This window comes from Marmota marmota, unplaced genomic scaffold, assembly GCF_001458135.2.
Source record: "Marmota marmota marmota unplaced genomic scaffold, marMar, whole genome shotgun sequence".
In the NCBI taxonomy this organism is placed as follows: domain Eukaryota; kingdom Metazoa; phylum Chordata; class Mammalia; order Rodentia; family Sciuridae; genus Marmota; species Marmota marmota.
Window position 1 is genome coordinate 531,564 of NW_025999873.1, and position 21,943 is coordinate 553,506.

The 21,943-nt window shown below is 34.0% G+C and overlaps 1 protein-coding gene across 22 annotated transcripts in view; it reads left to right on the forward strand.

The window, feature by feature from the left end:
- The window catches only part of Ncor1 (nuclear receptor corepressor 1), a 141,086-nt gene that overhangs the window by 38,747 nt on the left and 80,396 nt on the right, over positions 1 to 21,943 (forward strand). For 15 of the 22 annotated variants that reach the window (XM_048785910.1, XM_048785920.1, XM_048785935.1 and 12 more), the window contains 10 exons: positions 2,706 to 2,819; positions 8,134 to 8,190; positions 8,748 to 8,800; positions 9,119 to 9,145; positions 11,167 to 11,233; positions 13,677 to 13,849; positions 14,841 to 14,931; positions 18,050 to 18,228; positions 18,761 to 18,815; positions 19,382 to 19,483. In XM_048785910.1, coding sequence (XP_048641867.1) covers positions 2,706 to 2,819; positions 8,134 to 8,190; positions 8,748 to 8,800; positions 9,119 to 9,145; positions 11,167 to 11,233; positions 13,677 to 13,849; positions 14,841 to 14,931; positions 18,050 to 18,228; positions 18,761 to 18,815; positions 19,382 to 19,483 — 918 coding nt within the window. Of the gene's footprint in view, positions 1 to 2,705; positions 2,820 to 8,133; positions 8,191 to 8,747; positions 8,801 to 9,118; positions 11,234 to 13,676; positions 13,850 to 14,840; positions 14,932 to 18,049; positions 18,229 to 18,760; positions 18,816 to 19,381; positions 19,484 to 21,943 lie in introns of those variants that run through there. The other 7 variants (XM_015506815.2, XM_015506813.2, XM_015506799.2 and 4 more) reach the window with 2 other exon arrangements.

A 21,943-nucleotide genomic window follows, 5' to 3' on the forward strand; every position in this document is an offset into this window, starting at 1 on the left:
TATATATATATATATATATATATATATATATATATATATATATATATATAAAATTTTGAAGAGTAAAAAATACCCATTATTTTCAAGCATAACCAGAATATTTATGAAAACTGATCATCACAATCAAAAAATTAACCAGAAATTTCAAGACTGTACTAAAGATCATATTCTTTTGCCATTATAGAGTTAGAAATCAACCAAGAATAGACCAGAAGAAATCATATGCCTGGAATTTTTATAAAACAATAATTAATACACTGGTCAAAAAAATTGTGATGTACGATAAAAAGTTTTACCAATTAAAACTTGTGGAATGCGGCTAAAAGGAGTAAATGAAAGAAAAGAACTAAAGCTAAAAGATTAATGTGTTAAGTACCCAAGGTGTAAGACATTATAGAGTAAAACCAAAGAAAGGAAATAAGAAGCAGAAACATTACACAGAAAATAGGGGAGGAGGCAGGGGATTAGCAAGGATGGTGGAATGTGATGGATATCATCATCCAAAGTACATGTATGAAGACATAAATTGGGTGTCAACCTACTTTGTATAGAAACAGAGATATGAAAACTTGTGGTATATATGTGTAATAAGAATTGTATTATAAAAATTAAAAAAACTAAGTACATGTATAAAGACATGAACTGATATGAACATACTTTATACAAAGATATGAAAAATTGTGCTCTATATGTATAATAAGAATTATAATACATTCTGCTGTCGTGTATTTAAAAAATAAAATCAATTAAAAAAAAGAGAATACAATTATATTCCCCCCCCCCAAAAAAAAATTCCCCAAGAAAATAAAAGCGAATTTTTAAAAAAGTTGAATTATTAGTAAAAATTTTCACATGCAAAAGTAAATTCATACTAGATGCAATTGATTTTATCACTGTTTAAATTCTGCCAAATGCTCAAATAATTAAAATCTGAAACTATTTGAGAGGTTAGAAATGGTACAATACAGGCTGAGGTTATAAGCTCTGGTGATTTAAAACTAGGATAAGTAAGGTAGGTAAAATTCAGCACAATTAATGTAAAATTAATATAGAAGAATAAATAGGTGAGGACGGTTTGGGTTTCTTTCTATGTGTGTGTGTGTGTTATTTGTATGTATAATTTGTGTGTGTGTGCAATGTTATTTATTAATTTATTTTTAGCCTTTCAATTATAATGATTTTATCCCAGGGCTATTGAGGAAAAATGAAGTGTGATTTCCCTAGGATTATTTATTCCTTAACAGGGATTTTAAAAGAAGGCCCTCTAAGCAGGAAAGAAAGGACATCATTGAAGATACTGCACCTACAAAAATGATCTCAGGATTTCAAACATCTTTCTTTCGCTTATAAAATAACAGACTATAAGGGTTTTTGGAACTCCATAGTGGAAATGTTCCTACAAGCTTCTCTCTTGGCAGATTTTTAATCCTTTGATTTAGGGGTGGTCTGACTTAAACAGGACTGGGAGCTTTTACTACTAGTCTTACTTAGTAGTATAGGTATTTTTTCCTTTAGGCCTTTTAATGGACCTAACTTTAACTTAAGTCCTTTTTATTATCTTAGGCAAGGGATTTATGCTTATATCTATTCATGTGGATGTTCGTTGAGCATTTACTAGGTTTCAGACATTGGTTTGTGTGCTGTTTGAAAAAAAATGGGTAAAGCAGACAAGTTCCTGCTTCACTAATAATAAGTAATATTTACCAAACATTTACAGTTGTTTTATGCTTTATATATGAGTCATTTAATCCCTTCGGAAAGCTATATGATTAGGTTGTATCCCTACCCCTACTTTACATGTGAGTCATCTAGATATTGGCTTAAGATTGGAGCAAGAGGGCTAGGGCTGTAGCTCAGTGGTAGAGCACTTGCCTAGCATGTGTGAGGCACTGGGTTCAATCCTCAGCACCACATAAAAATAAATAAATAAAGGTATTATGTCAATCTACAACTAAAAATATTAAAAAAAAAAAAGATTGGGGCAAGAACCCAGAAAAGTTACTAAAATCACATCACATATAGGGAGACTCTAAGGCTTAAACTGAGACAGTAATAAAGTAAAAGATTTCTGCTTTGTAACTGCTCATGTCAGCAGTCCAGTGCCTCTCGACTGGAGCACTATAAAATATAGTGATTCAGGATTGTGGCTCAGTGGTTGATTGCTTACCTAGCATGTGTGAGGCACTGGGTTCAGTTCTCAGCACCTCATGTAAATAAAGATCCAACAACTAATAAAAATATTTTTTTTTAAAAAAAAGAAGGGTTCAGGGATGCCATAGTTGTACTAAGTTAAGGATTAACCCTCAATCTCTTTTCTACCATATTATTTCCACCAGATCTTATATATACTGTGTGTCTCTAATACACAGTTTTTCCAGTGCCATCAAAAGGTCTTGAGATAGAGGTACCTAGGTTGCCTTCATCAGTATTAATTTCTCTTAATGGTTTGCTTTAATTTATCAAAATTATAAGATGTTTCTCCTTAGTTTCATATCTATCTATCTTAGGGTGATTTATGTTGTTTAATTATTAGTTAAAACAAATCTGATTATCTTTGAATTTGGTCCATGAGACCTTCATAGATTAAATGGCTATCCTACAGAATCAGTAAGCAATGCTCAGTAGCATATGTAATCTCGGGTGGTTAATTACTGGTTGAGGTGATATGCAGCAGATGTCTGACTCTTCCTTTCTGGGTCTCTTAGCAACAGCTCGAAGAAGAAGCAGCTAAACCTCCTGAGCCTGAAAAGCCTGTGTCCCCTCCTCCTGTGGAACAGAAACACCGCAGTATTGTCCAAATTATTTACGATGAGAATCGGGTAAGCTTTTGCTGTCTCTGATAGCACAGGCCTTTATGCACCCTTGACTGTGACTTTTCTGTTTTTGAATTTGTTCCATTACAATTTTCATTATGTTAAAATCCTATTTCTATTTTACATTATATATTGTAGATATACTATTTAATGAATAGAATTTTATCAGCAAAGTTTGTCCTATTATGTAAGTACCAACAAGCAAATTTGATTATATTTAATATATAACAGCTTTTCTGTAGGTTGTTTTTCACTTCTTTTTCTTTTTTAATAATTAGTTTTTAGTTGGACACAATACCTTTTATTTTATTTTATTGATTCATTTTTATGTGGTGTTGAGGATCGAACCCAGGGCCTCACATTTGGTAGGTGAGTGCTCTACCTTTGAGTCACAACCCCAGCCTGTTTTTCACTTCTGAAGTGGTACTTAATACCAAATCTTGATAATATTTCAGTACAGATAGGCCTTGGATATGGAAATGAACTTCATTATCACCTTCAGGATTCATAAATAGGCTTTGTTAAACTTCAGTTTTAAAGTTAAGATTGACTTTGACCTTTAAGTAGACTTTATTTTTAAAATTTATTTAAACAGTTCTTTTTGTATTCTTAATTAAAAATGTCATGGATTTAAGAAAACTAGGCCTCAATTCTATAAATCATTTTTGTATGACAAAATTAATTTTGGGCCAGAACCTTGTCCAGAAACTAGCAGTTAAAGGGAAACTGATTTCACCTCAATATAAAGAAAATATTCTATCAAAGCTGATAAATTGTGACTTCCAGAAGTTCTCAATACAAAAAAATGTTAATAGGCTTTACGTATCATGGAAGAAGACAGGCTTCTTAGCTGAAAGTTGATCTTACAGTAAAAGTTGAGATTAATTGTTTCAGATTATTTGCTTTGTAGTGAGTTGATTGATCAGAGTCAATCTGTTGTATGCAGAGAGCCTATAACATTATAATAGCCAGATTTTTTTTAAAATTATTTTTAGTTGTAAATGGACACAATACCTTTATTCTGTTTATTTAGTTTTTTTTAATGTGGTGCTGGGGAATGAACCCAGTGCTTCTAGAATGCAAGGCAAGCTCTCTACCACGGAACTACAACCCCAGCCCCAATAGCCACATCTTAAAGAAAATTTGAGTTTAAGAACAGTGACTGTTAGAATTGGGTGCCATCAGGCAGACCTGTAAACCCAGGGACTTGGGAGGTAGGAGGATCAGAAGTTTGAGGCCAGCATGGGCAATTTAGTGAGACCCGTTTCACAATTTAAAGAAAAACAGCTGTGGATGTAGCTTAGTGTTAGAGTGTTTGCCTAGCTTTTGTGAAGCCCCACAATGGGGAGGAAGGGAGAAAGGAAGGGAGGGAAGGAAAGAAGGAAAAGTACCTGTTGGCTCTGCATTTAGCTTAGTAATAGACTGCTTGCCCCTTGCATATACAAAGTCATGGTTTCCATCCATAGCACCACAGGAAGGGAGGGAGGGAGGGAGGGAGGAAGGAAGGAATTAGTAATTCAATAAACATTTATAGATATGATCTTGGGCTCAGATATGTTTGTGTATGTACAGGTAAATAATTGAGTCATCAGTTATAAATACTTATATATCGTTAGTGTTATAGGCAGGTTAAATGTAGATAAGTAATATTAGTTTCTTGCTGAGCTCAATATTGGTCCATTTTATTGAATAGCTGGAGCAATACATGAAGATAAATCCAGTGAAGGTGGAAGGCAATAAGGGAAATGAGTGATGAATGTGCCGTGTCGGGGGTGGGGGTGTCCAGTGTAGACAGTTGCCTTCTTCTTTTTTTTTTTTTTAGAAAGAGGAGAGAGAGAGAGAATTTTTTTTTTAATATTTATTTTTCAGTTCTCGGCAGACACAACATCTTTGTTTGTATGTGGTGCTGAGGATCGAACCCGGGCCGCACGCATGGCAGGCGAGCGCGCTACCGCTTGAGCCACATCCCCAGCCCGACAGTTGCCTTCTTACTTAAAAGAAATCAGAAATAAGGAGTCTTATGTGATATCTCCTGGTGTTTAAGAAATACTGTGTATAACTACAGAACACTCTAATGGGCTGATGGGCTTCACTGTCAGTTTGTGACCTCAGGGATAAAGTAAATAAGAATTAGAGCTGAATGGAAATTTATAATTTAGTATAAAACATTTTATAAAATGTTGACCTACTCCCTCCCCCACACGTGCACACACGTGACAGGGCTTGAACTCAGAGGCGCTTAACCACTGAGCCAACCCTTTTTTTTTTTTTTTTTTTTTTTAAGAGACAGGGTCTCATTAAATTGCTGAGGGCCTCACTGTTGAACTCGAGGTCCTCCTGCCTCAGCCTCCCAAGCTGCTGGGATTACAGGTGTGCACCACCATATCCGGCAAATGTTGACCTTTCTTAAAACAAGTTAATTTTCAAATAGATTCAGCTCAGTATGTTTACTGGTTGGTTGAGTTCTTTAAACAGGCCTTGTCTTAAACAATTTCAAGATTAGTGAATTCTGTGTTTGCTTCATTGGGATATGGACTGAAAACTATCTGAAGAAGATGTGATACTCTAATTATATAGATGCCTTCATTAGATAGCTTAATAATGTTTCTTAATGCCCATTAGCAAAACTTGAAAACTCCTTTCAGGCCTCTTCTTTCAGTTTTAGCATTTATATTTTGATATATTTGTGCTATAAAGAACAAAAAATTTGAAATCTTATATTTTTAACTCATAGAAATTGTGGAAGTCATCTTTTTAATTTTTTCTTCCTTCTTCACCCCTTCTGTTGGGGGCTGAACTCAGGGCCTCTTCCATGCTAGGCAAGTGCACTATCACTGAACTACATCCCTGACGCTCATATGCTTTCCTAAATATACCTTGCTACTAGTCATTTGCTGTAGTTGTACCTCTGTAGTTCTAGAATCAAAGTGGGGGCTCCTGGAGGGAAAGAGAGAAGAGCTAAGCTGGATGTAGAACACTGAATTTCTCCCTGCTCACTTTCCAGTGCTTTCTGCCTTAACTTGCTGCCTTTTATAAGGTCTCCGCTGCCTGTGCAACTTTTTTTTTTTTTAGATAACCTTATCTGTTTTGATACCATCAGCAAAGATAGATGGAACAACGATGAAAGCACATCTCTCATTCCTTGTATAGCAGTAGTCTTTGCTGGTTGGAATTAAGCTGAGTGTATCTTAAAGAGATGTCAACCATTATCATGTTTAGGAAATTGTTCTTTAATTTAAAACTTAGTGGGAAGAAGAAAACTATCCAAAAGAGAATGTTAATTTTAAAGATGGTTTCCTGAGAGAAGTTGATTCCATTTGATTTAATTTTCAGACTGTTTGTTTAGTTTCCAAACAGAATATTCTCCTGTACTATTTTTAACACTTTGATTTGCTATTTCCCTACTTATTTGTAGGTTTCAAAAAATATTTGTAAGTGCTCTGATTTCAGAATAATGACACATATTTTAGAGAAGTTTTCAAAAATATTTGTTTATATTTTGACTGTAGAGTTTATAAAAGTATATGACAGTAGAAGAAAGGAAGGTGTTTACAGAGAAGTATGCTTAAGGGAAGCAACCTCCTCAGGCTAGTTTCTTAGGAACTGACTTTTTCTCTCCCTTTTTCACTTGTGTATGTATAGCCAGTCACTTAAGAATATCAGTCCTACCTCCTAACCATGAGTCTGGTCACTTGCATCACTGCACCTGCTTTGCTATTAGCTTAACTTGAGCTTTCATCTCACATAATTATTGAGTCTCCTTCCTTCAGTCTTTTTTCTTTCTAAGTCAACTTTCATAACTGTTGCCCGTAACATGATTGTTTAAACAAAATTTATTTTGCTCTTTTGGGATTTTTGGTATCGAATCCAGGGCTTCACACATGCTGTGCAAGTACTCTGGAACTGAGCTATATCCCCAGCACTTTTTATTTTATCTTGAAACATAGTCTTGCTAAGTTGCCCAGGCTGGTCTCAAACTTGTGATCCTTCGGAATGAACCACCCAAGTTGCTGGGATTACAGGATTGTGCCCAGCTCAAATGAAACCTTTTGATTATTTCCCACTTTCTACACAATAGCCCAAATTTTATTTATCAGTAGTTACATATCTATTTGTCTGGCCTTGGCCCTGACACTCCTTCCTTAATAATATCCTACCAGAACAGGTTTTGGATGTTCCCTTGATGTTGTTAGCACCTTTACCCCACTGTGTGCCTTCAGGCAGTCCAGTGTTTTGCCTTTCATGTCAGTGGAACCCACTCAGACCCCAAGACACAGTTCAAATATTATCTCAATGAAAATTTTCAGGGCCCCTCACCCTCCTGCACTTGGAATGATATCTTATTCTGTTTTCTTAGTGTCTAGCAAGTGCCTGGCACATAGAACATACTCAACATATGTTTGAAGAATTAATAACTTAGATCTGCAGACTTAGAATGAAAAATGCAATGCGGAAATGCTAGGGTTTTTAAGTTTTTTTGCCAAACTATTGATAGGTTAGGTAGTACTTTAGATTGTGTTACTTTTAAAAATGGTGTGTTAAATATAAAATTCAATATTTACTTACTACTAGTATCAAAATAGCTGTTTTCTTTGTTGTTGAGCTATTACGGTTTGCTTATAACTAGAAAATTAGTTCATTATGTATTTTTAATTCAGAGATCACTTGGGTTTACCACAGCAAATATTGGCCACTTTATGGTTTTTTATGATTTAAAGTTTTGTTAAAAGATAGAATGTGTTAAAGTATTTAGAATGTTTTGGGGGGTTTATTTACAGTAGTGAATCTTCATCCCATCTCTCTAGATTCTTAATATTTATTTGCTTCTAAGAACTTGCTTGGGCTGGAGATATAGCTCAGTTGGTAGAGTGCTTGTCTTGCATGCACAAAGCTCTGGGTTCGATCCCTAGCACTACAACAATAACAAAAAAACAAACAAACAAAAGAACTTGCTTACATATTAGGCATCACTTTCACTATACCTAATCAGCTTTGACTGAATTTAGTAAGGGGAGCCATAAAAATAAAATTAGAGAAGATTTTAGCCCATAATATAAAAGAAGAATATTTGGAAGTAGGTAAGTTGAGCTATAGATTAGTCTTAGATAATTTGAGTTTTTTTTTTTTAGACAGGGTCTCACCAAGTTGCTGAGAATGGCAGCAAACTTGCAATCCTCCTGCTTCAACCACCTGATGCATTGGCATTATATGCATGTGTGAACATGCCTGGCCTGAGATATATATTTTGAAATAGGTAGTGATTTTGCTCTTGGCTAATATGATTTTTAATTGTTTCATATAACAATGTCTTTATCTCCAGAAAAAAGCAGAAGAAGCTCATAAAATTTTTGAAGGTCTTGGCCCAAAAGTTGAACTGGTAAGCAATTTACTTTTTTATTTCCAGAACTTTGTGGGTTTTTTTTTTTAAGTAACTTTTCTTGTGATGTAACAGGATATAAACCATTTATTTTGAGATAAGTGGGATATAGGTGGGCAGAGTGGTAGGGATGTAAGTTTCAAGTGATAGTGAATGAACTTGGTTCTCTTTGCAGAAGCATATTTCTGAGTATGTTTCTGTCTAAGCAACAACTTAATCATTCTGGTAGCAGGAGGAAAAATAAAGAAATAGAAAACTCTTTGAATTTTATTGTTAAGATTAAGGCAGTATTTTAATCTGCCTTTGAAAGAAAAAATATCTATGAATAGACTTATTTATTATAGGATACATTGGGGTTTGTCGACTTTGTTACAGAAGTGCTGTTTTTAGGAGTTGGGGTAATTCAGGGAATCCAGTTGTCTGGATGATTCAGTAGGTCATGTTATGGTATATACCCATTAGTACTTGACCTAGGCTTATATTAAAATATTGTTTCTTTGTCTCTTCCTAGACATATGTACACCATTTTATACGTAAATATTTGATTTATTTTATAGCCACTCTATAACCAGCCATCAGATACAAAGGTGTACCATGAGAACATCAAGACGTAAGTATTTATCATCTTTGGAGTTCTTCAGTTAAAAACCATATATTCTATTAAAAAATCATTTTTATGTTATCCGCTGACATTATTATTACATAGTGTAGGTATGTTTTAGATTTGTGTAATTTGCTATGTTATCTTCCTCTGGCTTCTTGGGGGTTGGGGTAACAACTTTGAGTTTCCGAGGCCAAAAAATGAAATAAATTATTGCATAAAACTAGCTGGTTTTATAATCTGCTAGTAAAAAAGGTGGATACTTAACATTGAAATGGCTTACCTTGAGGCTTGAATTTTTTGCCTCCTGTTTTGTCTTTTTTTCAGTGGAGTACCTGCAAGGCGCATGATGAAGTAAGATAATGAAGCTTTTTCATTTAAGACTAGTGATGACACCGTCCCCCACCAAGCCACATCTGCCATTGCAAAGTAGAAGTGCCACGGATCATTTTATCATTATTCAAAATCCTATTCTAGGGAAATCCCTTCCATGACTCTTGCTAATGACGGTATTTGTAGACCCTTCTGCCATTTAATGTCCTGGTGCCTTGGAAGCGCTCAGTCACCTCCTGTGGGTGAGGAGTCTGCTCCAGAATGTAGTTTGCTTAGCCTTGCTCATCTGAGTACCAGGCGTTTATGGATGCAGATCTTGGAATAAGAAAATAAGTGAAAAGAAAATCTTAATTTCTTGATCTGATTGAAGTAAGATAGGAAGCTAGATAGGTATCTTTATTATTTTTTTAAATTATCATACTTGAAGAGCATTTTAGGTGACTTATTCTTAGTTTGTGACAAAAATGTTGATATTTCTACTTTATATGTTTTATTAAGTATAATCAGAATATTATAATTATTTACTAGTATATGAGCACATTGCTATTTATATATATTTTTTCTTTTTTTAATTTCTGAGAGTGTGTGCAATAGTTGACTACTTTGCAGAACTGGTGGCAAATATAATTTGCATGGTAGTATGCATGAAAACCATTTAAATTTGAATAATTTTAACTTTTGTTAAGTGTTCATAATGAAAGTCATATACTTATGAATTTTTCTGTGAGATGCTGCTATGGTCTTGAGAACCTGTAGAAGTAGATTAGGCAAAACTTAACATATATTGTTTGGAACTGTTTGGCTGTTTTAACATCTTTAAGAGAAGAATAGGAGGTTAAATCTAGTAGGCTACTTTTATTGACTTTTTCCCCCCACAAAGCTTCAGTTATATTTGTGTTCTGTCTTTTCCCCTCAATATGAGCTGGAGAGCAGCTCTGTCTTTGAATTGTTGCCTATTTAATGATTATCACACTGTCCTGAAATGGGTTATTGACTGACTGACTTCGTTTAAATTCTTAGGAAACATTTTAAAATGTATTTATTGATTGCCATTGCTTTTAAGTTGCACATAATTACAGTTAGAGCAAATTGAATATATCTATGGTAATGCTGCCACTGTGTGTCACCTTTAGAAATATTTACTCAGCTGCATGCATCCATATAAATCATTCAGTAGCTGTTTTTTCATCACCGTCATTTGCTTTGTATGAAATAGCAAATGTACCTTTTAATAATTCTTTTCATCTCTTGGCTACTTTTTCATATAGCCAGCTCCTGATTGTCCATGCTTATTTGAGTGGAGCCAGTGTCACTGTTAGTCCCGAGTGGCAGATAATCCAAAAAATTACTTCTACTTGCCTTGGCTTTGTATTTATATTTGAATAATCAGCTTGAAATCCTTTCTGGAAGTAGGTGGGGTATAAATATTTATATTTGAACCTGCATGTCATTGTTTTTGAAGGTCACAATGCTTCCAATTTAAAAAGTGAAATTGTTACATTATGATATAGGAGAAATCTTCCTGTCTTGTCACATCACCCTCCATTACTTCTTAGAGTGGCTTGTGTCATTTCTTTGACAGAAGAAAATCTTCTGTTTAAAGCTGAAACCACCTCTCTGTAAATATATTGGTATAAATTCTCACTGGAAGGAGGCCAGTCCTGTATCTGAGGTAGGGAGGTACCTGTAAAAGCTTCCCTTTTACCTCCAAAATGTATTTATCACCAGAGTTCTTAAGAAGAACCAGTAAATGTAATTGTAATTTAAAAATAAATTATATGCCTTATTATTGGATGTAATAATTGAAAATTAACTATGTCATCTTGGTATAGAATGGGAAGAATTTTAGTTCCAATTATTGCAAAAATTATAAAGTCTTATTTTGCAGGGTGAAAAAATTAGCATTAACTTTAATCGTATCATAAATTCTTAAGTGATCTTTACCTGTTGTTTTCCAGTGTGTCTGGAAAAAAAAAAAAAGTGAAATCATCCTTAAATTGTGCTTTTTCGTAATGTCATGCAACCATATTTTTCTCTTCTAGAAACCAGGTGATGAGGAAAAAACTCATTTTATTTTTTAAAAGAAGAAATCATGCAAGAAAACAAAGGGTGAGGTCCTATCCTTGTTAACTGAAATTTGTACAGCTTTCCCATTCATGCTCATTCAGGCATTCAGTTTTCCATTGTTAATGACAATAAATGCTGATTTTTAAAAGTAACTGAACATGTGACTTAAATATAAATCTAATTCTAGTTTTTAATACCACACTTAATATCATTATCAAATTAATTTCATTGGTCATCCATGTGTAACATTTTCATCTAGCCAAAAGAAAGAAAATGGTGAGTAGTTTAAAAAAAAAAAAAAAAAGACCACAAAAGATAAATAGGATGATCTACATTAGTCACTTAAGCCTCATACAAATGTGGGTAAGTTTTAGTCATGCCAATTAGACATTGTTATTTTTTCTTGAAACTGGGTCAGCAAGGGTTCAGCTTTTTCAAATTCAAATGGTTTCTGATATTTAATTATATGGCTTGCCTTCTGAAAGTTTTATGGTTATAATCATAAAAGTTAATTTATAAAAAAATACATGCTTATATTATTATTTTCATATATATTCATTACTAATTTACAGATAAACTGTTGATATATTTAAATTTAGATTTTTAATAAACTCTTTAAATCCATATCAGAAATGAGCTTTGTACCTTACACTTAATCACCTGACAGTTTAATGAGTTGTAAGGCTCAAGACACAGAAGCTTTTATTTGATGTAAAATGTTCTTTTGATGTTCTAATTTGCCATGCTAGGCCTTCAGATACTGTCTTACATTACGGGTCTTGAGTTTTTGTTTTGCATAGAACATACAAATAATAAGTTAAGAAATTAGTTCATGTGTTTTTTTTCTGTCCAGTCATTCTGTTGTTATTGTGGTACTTGCTAAATCAGCTCTTTGGTGATACAGTTATAGGAGCATAGACTTCACAGAATAATTATAAAGTTTATGTGTTCACTAATTTGCTTAATAAATATTTATCGGCTGTATACTGTGTCTCATATTATTCTACAGTTGTGAGCAAGACAATCATATCGCTTCAGCTTTAGGGAGCAGATACATTAGCAGGCAGGTTTAGTATTGTGATCATACTGTGATCCTGCACGTACAGATTACTATGAGAGCATTTAATAGGGAACACCTGATGTGAATCAGGCAACAACATTACATAGGAAAACCAGTACTCTGAGGGAATGATTATGTGAAATAGGACTTAGAATGGTAGGCTCAGAGCTACCTGGAGTGTAGACTGAGCTGGGGGGTGGGGGTGTGGTGAGAAATGGGACTGCTGAGGGAAGCCAGGGCCGGTCATCTACAGTCTTGTAGGTTACCTAGAAGACTACATCAGGTCCTGATGAGTTCTACAGTGAGGAAGTATAGTATTCAAGTTGTATTTTAAGAATTTACATATGGCCACATTAAGAGAGCATGGAAGGACTAGAGATGTAGTAGAGGGCTTGCCTTATATGTGAAAGGTCCTGGATTCAATCCCCAGTGTTGCATTTAAAAAAAAAAAAAAAAAAAAGAGTGCATGGAAGATGATTAGAGGCAGTTTTAATCTGGTGACCTGGATTAAGGAGGTAGCAATAGAGATGAAGAAAAGCTGAAGTATAGAAACACAGATAGTAATTTAAAAGAATGATTTGGGATGTGGGGGTTGTGGTTTGGAATGGGGTATGAGAAAGAAATATTCTGTTCTCCAGTGCCTGTTTCTTGAGATGACCGACGTTACCAGTTTTTTCTCAGCCCATTCTTGCTTTTCTCTATCCATGTGTTGTCAGATGTGTATGCAGTTCTGTGTCCACAATGGGAGGCTCTTCTGTCGTCTCTTTTCTAGAAAATGGAATCATAACTCATTTATTTAACTCTCGATTTTAAGTATTTCAGTGGATTTCTTTTTTGATAAAGTATGACCAATTTCTGCCTTCCCCATTCTTTTAAAAATGTTTATGTAGCATGTATTTATAATAGCAAAAAAGTACAAACAACCACAAACTTGTAACACTAGAAAAACAGTTAAATATGCGTGTTTTCTCTGACAGATCGGAAGAAAAACAACAAAATGTTAATATGGTTGCCTTTGGGTGATTGGTCAGGTTATGAACAGGTTAGAACTATTTACATGTTTCTGATTTTACTTCTTTTTTGTTTTGACAATGAAGACATGTTATCAGAAAAAAAATAGCTGGTCAGCTACTAGTAGTAGGTTATCAATTAGTTTATTGATTTGTGTAGTCTTTTTAAGTGTTTACTCAAAATTCCAGGCAACGTATGCCATATATGTTGATCTTCAGTAGGAAACAGGACTCCCTTTCTCTGCTTTCAGATCAAAGACAGCTTCTCATTCACAATTGAGCCATAGGTCACTGTAAAAAGGTCACTGTAATTTGGACTTAACCTTAGGAAATAGAATTTATTTTAAAGTATTAGGTTTGTCAGGGTCCTAAAGTTTAGTTTAATTATTATTAATTTGCTGCGGGTGTTTATTAGGAACAAAAAATCTGCCAACGTTATGATCAGCTCATGGAAGCATGGGAGAAAAAAGTGGACAGAATAGAAAACAATCCCCGGAGGAAAGCTAAAGAAAGCAAAACAAGAGAGTACTATGAAAAGCAGTTTCCAGAAATTCGAAAACAAAGAGAACAGCAAGAAAGATTTCAGCGGTAAGTAGTTATTTTAGATATTTAATGGTTGTGATGTTTTTCTTCAGATCACACTTGCTCTTTGACAATACTTAGTATTTCCTTAATCTGATCAATAAGAAAGTTCACAAAGGACTTTATGTTGAATGTAAAACTTAATTACCAACCAACCAATAGAGTTTGTGTTAGTGAATTTAATTGTTTTCCCCCTGGTACTGGAAGTTTAATCCAGGGCAAGCACTTTACCAGTGAGCTACATCTCCAGCCCAATGTTTAATCACTGTTTTGAATCTAATATGAGTGACTGTTTGGGAATTAATTCTTTAGTTATTGAAAATATTAATTTCTTTGAAAATGACAGTTAATAAAAATAGAACTACATGTCCCTTATTAATTACCAGCATAATCAAACAGCATTAAATTGATAGCTAGTTAGAAATGGTTTCATTTTGGTAAATAGTTTCTGATTTGTTTTTACTTTTAGAGAAAGGTATTTTGCAGAGGTTTTAGTTTCAGTTTTCTTCTTCATTGTTTTGTTTAAGAGTCTTGTAAGCCCCTTACGATCAACTTTTGTGAGGGATGTTGGTTATGTTGTTTTGCCTTGTTAAAATGTTTAATGTATTTTTCTAAGTCTACACCTGTTCTTAAGAAAACAGACAAAAGACTGCTATTTGAAAAGAATAAGGATCATTAATACTGGTTTTTTTTTTTTTTTTTTAACAAATTTCCCTTGCATTCTGCTGTAGTGTATTAAAAAAAGACAAATTTCCCATAACTAGTTCTATCATTTGAATGTAGACATACAACCTTGAAATTTCAATCTTAGCACTTAAATTTGTTATTAATTTAATAGATGACTGAACATATTATTTAAATGTAAATTACTCAGCATTTTAGTAAATCAACTTCAATTTCTTAAAAAAATTCTATTTATAAAAGTAATCTGTACTAATTTAATTCATATGTCTTCTTTATGAAAGGCTTTTAAATATAATTTCTTCCTCATATTCAGAGTTGGGCAGAGGGGCGCTGGTCTTTCAGCCACCATTGCTAGGAGTGAACATGAGATTTCTGAAATTATTGATGGTCTCTCTGAGCAAGAGGTAAGAAAACTGATTGATTTAATTCAAGTTAATCCTTTAATTATTAAAGTATTTCAGCCCTGTAGCCCAGAAGCTAGGGTAAATAAATTTATTATATACAAATAAGTATATAAGAGAGGGAACCTTAGATGCTAGGACTATTCCAAAGTCTATGGCGAATCATTGAAAGGTTTTAAACAAGGGTTAAACTTGTACTATTATTTTACAAAGATGCCTTTGACAGCAGTAAGATCTAGAGAGAGAGACAGAGCAGTGGTAGGTCTATATATGAGGGGACTAATAGGTGAGAGTCATAGAAGGTAGAATGAACAAGATGGATGTATTGAATGTGGGGTAAAGAAGAAGACGACTACAAAGGGACTCCTAGTTTCCAGATTAGACTTTTGAGCTGGTGGTGTTGTTTCCTAGAGTAACAAAAAACATATGTTTTGCAGATGATAGTATGTCCTCCAAAGGGTGCTTTCCAGGCAGATGGGCCTGGGAGAGAGTTAAATTGGAGAGAGCTAGATATCCAAGTCATCTATGTGCAGGTGAAATAGCCCCAGGCAAGGACGGGAACATAAAATGAAAGGGTAGACAAGTGAGCTTATGGGGATTTATTTATGAACAAGAATGTCGTTTTACTAATTTTTCAATGAGAAGGCATACTTTTGTTTCTCAGGCATTTTTTTTACCTGAGTCAAGAACAGAATTAATAAAATGATGAAAAAATTATTAGAGACAAGGGTATACATTTGAAGTGTATATCATTAGGCCAAACAGAATATTTCCACCCTTATTAAGCTTCCTCACTTCCCCAAAACAGAACTAATCAATATTTAGTTAATCTCACTTAATTTTTATTATGTATATATCTTTTTGTTTAATATTTATGATCATCTTGAGCATCATTTTCATGAATGTAGTTTTTATACCTTTGAGACCATCTTTGAATTCCCAGTGTTTCACATTTAGTAGTATATTAATTAGTAAATGCAGATTAAGAATAATTTTCAGAACTGGTTGTGGTGGCGCACGCCTGTAATTCCAGCAGCTCAGAAGGCTAAGGCAGGAGGATCGAGAATTCAAAGTCAACCTCAGCAAAAGGAAGGCACTAAGCAACTCAGTGAGACCCTAACTCACTGTTAGGGATGTGGCTCAGTGGTCGAGTGCCCTTGAGTTCAATCCCCAGTACCAAAAAAAAAATAAATAAATAAATTTCAGCTCTGAACATTGAGTATTCTGTAGCTAGGTTCAAATCTCTGTTAAGATTGGTCCAGGGGCTGGGGCTGGGGCTCAGTGGTAGAACGCTTGCCTAGCATGCGTGTGGCGCTGGGTTTGATCCTTAGTACCACATAAAAAAACAAAATAATAAAATAAAGCTATTGTGCCCACCTATAACTAAAAAATAAAATGTTAAAAAAAAAAAAGATTGGTCCAGAAGCCATCGCTATCGAGTTTTGCTGGCTTTGATTTTATAATATAGCTTTTCTTCAATCATCAATTACTGGATCTCCTGAAGTTAAATTAATTACTAGTGAGGTAGAAAGATTTTATTCAGATTTTATCTTTGCATAGAAAGCACAGTGCTCATTTTTATCATTCTGTTTTATAGACACAGTTTCTGTGAAATTTCTTTCAGGATGAGAAAATAGCTATTGTACAGTTTGTATTGATATTTGTGAAAGGAGTCCATCAGTATTTCATATGGTACCCTGTTACACATTCATGATCAAATAAAAGTATATCATATGTTCTTACAAATTGTTATTTTTTCAAGGAATTCTTGTCACACTGGCTCTGAAGGAGGTAGAAGACTCTGTATCTAAGAGTTCTGTGAGCCAATTTAGATTTCATATTGTTGTACCGAAAGAGGCATTGCAGGTGTTTTTTCCCTCTTTTCTCGCTTCTGATATTTTGCTTTCCCAAGGAACAGATCAAAAATAGTTTTTGGTTATTTATAACCTTTTAGGAACGGTTGTAATATTCAGTTGTAAAGACATAATTCCACACTTCGTGGGATTTTGTTCAAGCATTTCTGTGCATTGTTATGTAATGTTGAGGTGCTAGCCATTCCTATAGGCTTTTTTTGAGTCACCTAACACAGTGTTCTAGAGCTCATTAACCTACTTTACCTCTATGTAGGCTCAGTGAGGTATACTTCTTTTGAAATACATTCATGTTTCTTGTCCTTGGACAGTTTTACCTCAAACCATAAATACGTATTGTATGTAATATTGCATAATATTGGGGCAAGTAGATTTTTCATTTCTCTTGCAGCAGCATACTCAGGAGCTTTAAAACATAGCCACTTATTGCTTTAAATTCACCTCTGAAATGCATGATTGAAATGACATCCATCCCTTGGAATTTGTAGCCATAATTTCTGCAATGATAACTAAATCTGCATTAAGTTTCTTTGCTTGTTTTTTTTATTTAAGGATTCTATTAGGGGAACATCTAGAATCGTTACAAACTAGTTTATTAGTTTAGGGGACTTTAAGCTAATGTATCTGTCTGACATGCTGGTGTTTGAACTGATTGAAAGTACCCCATGATTTTAGAGAGTTTGTGTTGGTTTAGGTGATTTAAGATCGATGACTTTTAAGATTTTGATGCTGGTTTCTTGTTTTCCCATTGTGCTCTAAGATATAATACAGTCTAGTAATGCATAAAGTCATGACTTAAATGAACTTAACATTATTTTGCATCTTCTACAACTAAAATTTCATTCTCTTCCAAGTATCAGTTTCATTTAAGTAAAGAATTCTTATCAAAGTAGTTGGTTATTAAAAAAAATGTGGGGTTGAGGATGTACCTCTGTGATAGAGTACTTGCCTAGCATGCCTGAACTCTGGGCTTGATCCCCAACATTAATTTAAAAATCCCAAAAATGATCCAGGGGAAAAAAAAAAACAAAAACATACTCTTTGCTTTTATAATTAGTTCAGTGAATGTTTACTAGATTTATAACTAATTATTATATTAGATGCTGTGATATATACTGCTGTTGTCATTAAATTACGTGAGTTTTTTTTTTTTTTTTTTTTGTCCAGACCATTAGGAGAGTTGGTTTGTGGCCCTTTAAAAATTTCTAGTTTAAGTTTTATTCTAAGTAAGCTGCATTTCTTTTTTGCAGAATAATGAGAAACAAATGCGGCAGCTCTCTGTGATCCCACCTATGATGTTTGATGCAGAACAAAGACGGGTCAAGTTCATTAACATGAATGGGCTTATGGAGGACCCTATGAAGGTTTATAAAGATAGGCAATTTATGAATGTTTGGACTGACCACGAGAAGGAGATCTTTAAGGACAAGTAATTTAAATTTTAAATTATTCTCTAGTAGAAACTTATATGTTTAGTAATAGTATTTAGCATTTACTTGTAAATTGAACTTTTTCCACAAAATCTTGACCCCATTTTGGCATTGGAATGGATTCTATTGAGAAATAGAAAATATTGATCTTCCCATAGGTTCATAGATAGGAAAATAGGTAACAGATAAGAATTAGGGATGGGGAGTCATTTTATGAGAGATTCCCAAACTTGGGTGTTATTTAAATCACTTTGGATATGGTTTTTTAAAAGTACAGATTTCTTTGCCCTACCATAAACCAATCTAATTATTTCCTGATGGATGGTTCCCAGAACTTTGCCCTTTAAATCTCCAATGATTCTGCCATTGTTACTCAAATTTGCAGTGAGGAATCACCAGGAGTTAGTCTGCACATAATATTTCTTTTTCCAAGTTTTTTTTTCTTTTTAAGTTGTTAAAATGTTTGTGTGTGCGTGTGTTTTTGTTTTTTGGTTTTTTTTTTCGTTTTTTTTAATTTTATTTTTTACTCAGGTTTATCCAGCATCCAAAAAACTTTGGACTAATTGCATCCTACTTGGAAAGGAAGGTAAGAAATGGTTTGCATGAATGTTAATAGGTTTGTGGATGTTGTTATTTTGGAATTTTTGTGCTCTAACAAGCAGTAGTAATTAACTAGAATTGATTTTTGTTAAGGGCTTTATACAGAAAAGATTCTCATGTCATAATTATAACAAATATATATAAAGTAATAATTTAAATTACATTAGATGTCCTAAGCACAGATCTAATTTTTATGGATAATGAAAGTTAACCTTATATTTCCCTAAAAACACATAATTTCACTGCTTGAATTCTGATTTCCTCTGAATTTTTTAGTGTTTTTGAACTATTTAAAGGGACATTTACTTACTAGTTAATAAGAAAATATTTGAATGTTTCTGATAGCTTTTCATATTTTTAACATAATTTGGATTAAGTCAACAGTTAACTATCAAAATAATGTATTTTTAGAGCACGAATATATGCCTTAAAATATTAGCCATGTATATTTTCTCTTAATATAAATTAAAGAGTAGTAGTATTTTCCTTGAAATATTTTTTTTATTTAAGACATTTTATTGAATTCTCAAAAATGAACTACTTTCATTACAGAGTGTTCCTGATTGTGTTTTATATTACTATTTAACCAAGAAAAATGAGAATTACAAAGCCCTAGTGAGAAGGAATTATGGAAAACGCAGAGGCAGAAATCAGGTGTGTCTCATTACTATGCGAAGCTATTTCAGTATTGATGGAAATATGGAGACAAAAAAATCATTTATATGCTAAAAAAATAAAGATATAACGGGAGCCTTGCACTGCATGTATACTTTAGAGATTCATGTTTTTATTAATCAGAATGTTAGAATTATTTTGAATGTATTTTAAATATCTATTATGATAATTGGAAAATTTTTATGTCTATCTCATCTGAATCATGCATTTCAATATCAATGATATCCATGTAATTAAATATGAGACCTTTAGTACCTTACCTAATATACTGTCTTTAGCTAGTCCTTTTGTATGAAAAGGGAATAGGAAGTATAAGGGAGAGAGGGATAGCATGATAACTAGAGTAGAGGATTGTTTACTGTAATGCATGGGAACTGATCTTGTTTCAGATTAACTTTATTTGTGAAGTTTAGATAATTTAACCCTTAAAAGCTCTTTATCAGGCATTTTTTTCACAAATACAAATTTTCACAAGTTGCATTTCAGTCATTTGGAAACTGCTTTTCCAAAAATAACCAGTTAGCAGCTGTCACAGCTATTGTATGCATTGCCAGTGGAGCTGCTATACTAATGCCCATTGCTGTCCTCATTCAGATGGATGTCACAGTGCATACTTGCGTGTAGAAGCTCTAACAGCTGCTCACTGTTAGCATTCCAAGTCTCTTCTGGTTTCCTTACACAGTCACTCTTTCAGTGTGGCAGGGTCTTAGCCCCTCCTTCCCTTGGGAAGGGAATCTGGTCACCAGATTCACGAATTTTGATTCAATTCTCTTAATTTTTCAGAGCTATATCCTTTTTTATGTTTTATTTCCCATAGGACACTGCCACTTTCCAAGATGTGATTGCATGTTCTTCAGAAGCAGTATTTTTTGGTTAAAAAAATATATAGGGATGGGCTGGGGTTGTAGCCCAGTGATAGTGCACTTGCCTAGCATGTGTGAGGCACTGGGTTCGATCCTCAGCACCACATAAAAATAAATAAAATAAAGGTTCATCATAAAAAAAGAGAGAGAGAGAGAAAGGAGAGAGAAGGTCTGAGGATACAGCTCAGTGGCAGAGCTTTTGCCCAGTATGTGCAAAGCCCTGAGTTTTCTCCCCAACACTGGGGTGGGGAGTAGAAATTATGGCTTGTAAGACATATTTTTAGTGGAGTGGGGAAGCATTACACCGAGTTAAAGAAGATTCTTAGGAAGTGAGGAAATGGTAACAGCACAGGTGTACTTTTTTTTTTAAATTTGTTTTAAGTTGTTGATAGATATTTATTTTATTTATTTATTTTTATGTGGTGCTGAGGATCGAACTCAGTGCCTCATACATGCTAGGCAAGCGCTCTAACTGCTGAGCCACGGCCCTAGACCACAGGTATACTCTTACATGTAGATGTTGTAAAGAGAAGTAGTTAAATTGCTTGGGATGGCTAGTAAGGATCAGAAGAGAGAAAAAAGGACATGCTTTTAGTTTGGTTGTAATAATACTGTAGAGATAGAGATATCAATGATTATAGAGCTCCATAAAGATGTACTAAATGAAAAGGAGCAAAATAACTATTGGCAGTGAGATAAAAAACACAGTTTCACCAGAGATGGAAGTATTGCCAGGATTTTGTTCCTGCTTCCCCCAGAGAAAGTGGAGTCAATATATTCTTTAGCTAGACATCCTAGGGACCATATACATTTTAGACAAGGTTTAGCTATACAGTTTAAACGGTAGCTTTATTCTTAATGACAAAACAGTTTGTTTTATTTTATTTTTTAGTTTTGTTGTTTGTTTTTGTTTAGTTTCAGAACTTATGTTACTGTTGAAATTTTTTCAGTCCTACATACTGGACTAAGATGATACTTATTATACCCTATTTATGCCAGTGATGTAGTAGCCTGTTGCCTCTGATGAGGAGGAAAAAGCTCCATTAGAAAGTTGGTGGAGGGAGTCTCTGTTATTCTGAAATATTCATTTTTCAACCTAAAATTGTCTGGGACATTATTTTGACTTCTATCTGTGGTACACTAGTCTTTGTTAATTTCCAGACATATTATTATTTCCCTCTCACATTTCTTGTCCTATATTGTATTGTGCTAGTGCCTCTGCACTGCCTCAGAATGTATTTGCAGGGCTGTGATTTGCCATATTCACGCTCACTTTAGCTGAGCCTTATGATGGTTGCTCCCAGATAGGCTCAGGTTTGGTGTGGTCATCCCTTTTGGCAATCTAGTCCTGCCCTATTAGGTTTTTGGGTTTTTTTTTTTTTTTAAATACTAGGGATTGAACCCAAAGACACTTACCCACTGAACCCCATCCCCAGCGCTTTTTATTTTTTATTTTGAGAGAGGGCCTTGCTAAGTTGCTTAGGGCCGTCCTTTGAACTTGTGATCTCCTGCCTCTGGGATTACAGGCGTGCACCACAGTGCCTGACCCCTATTTACTTTTAAATTATTACTTGGA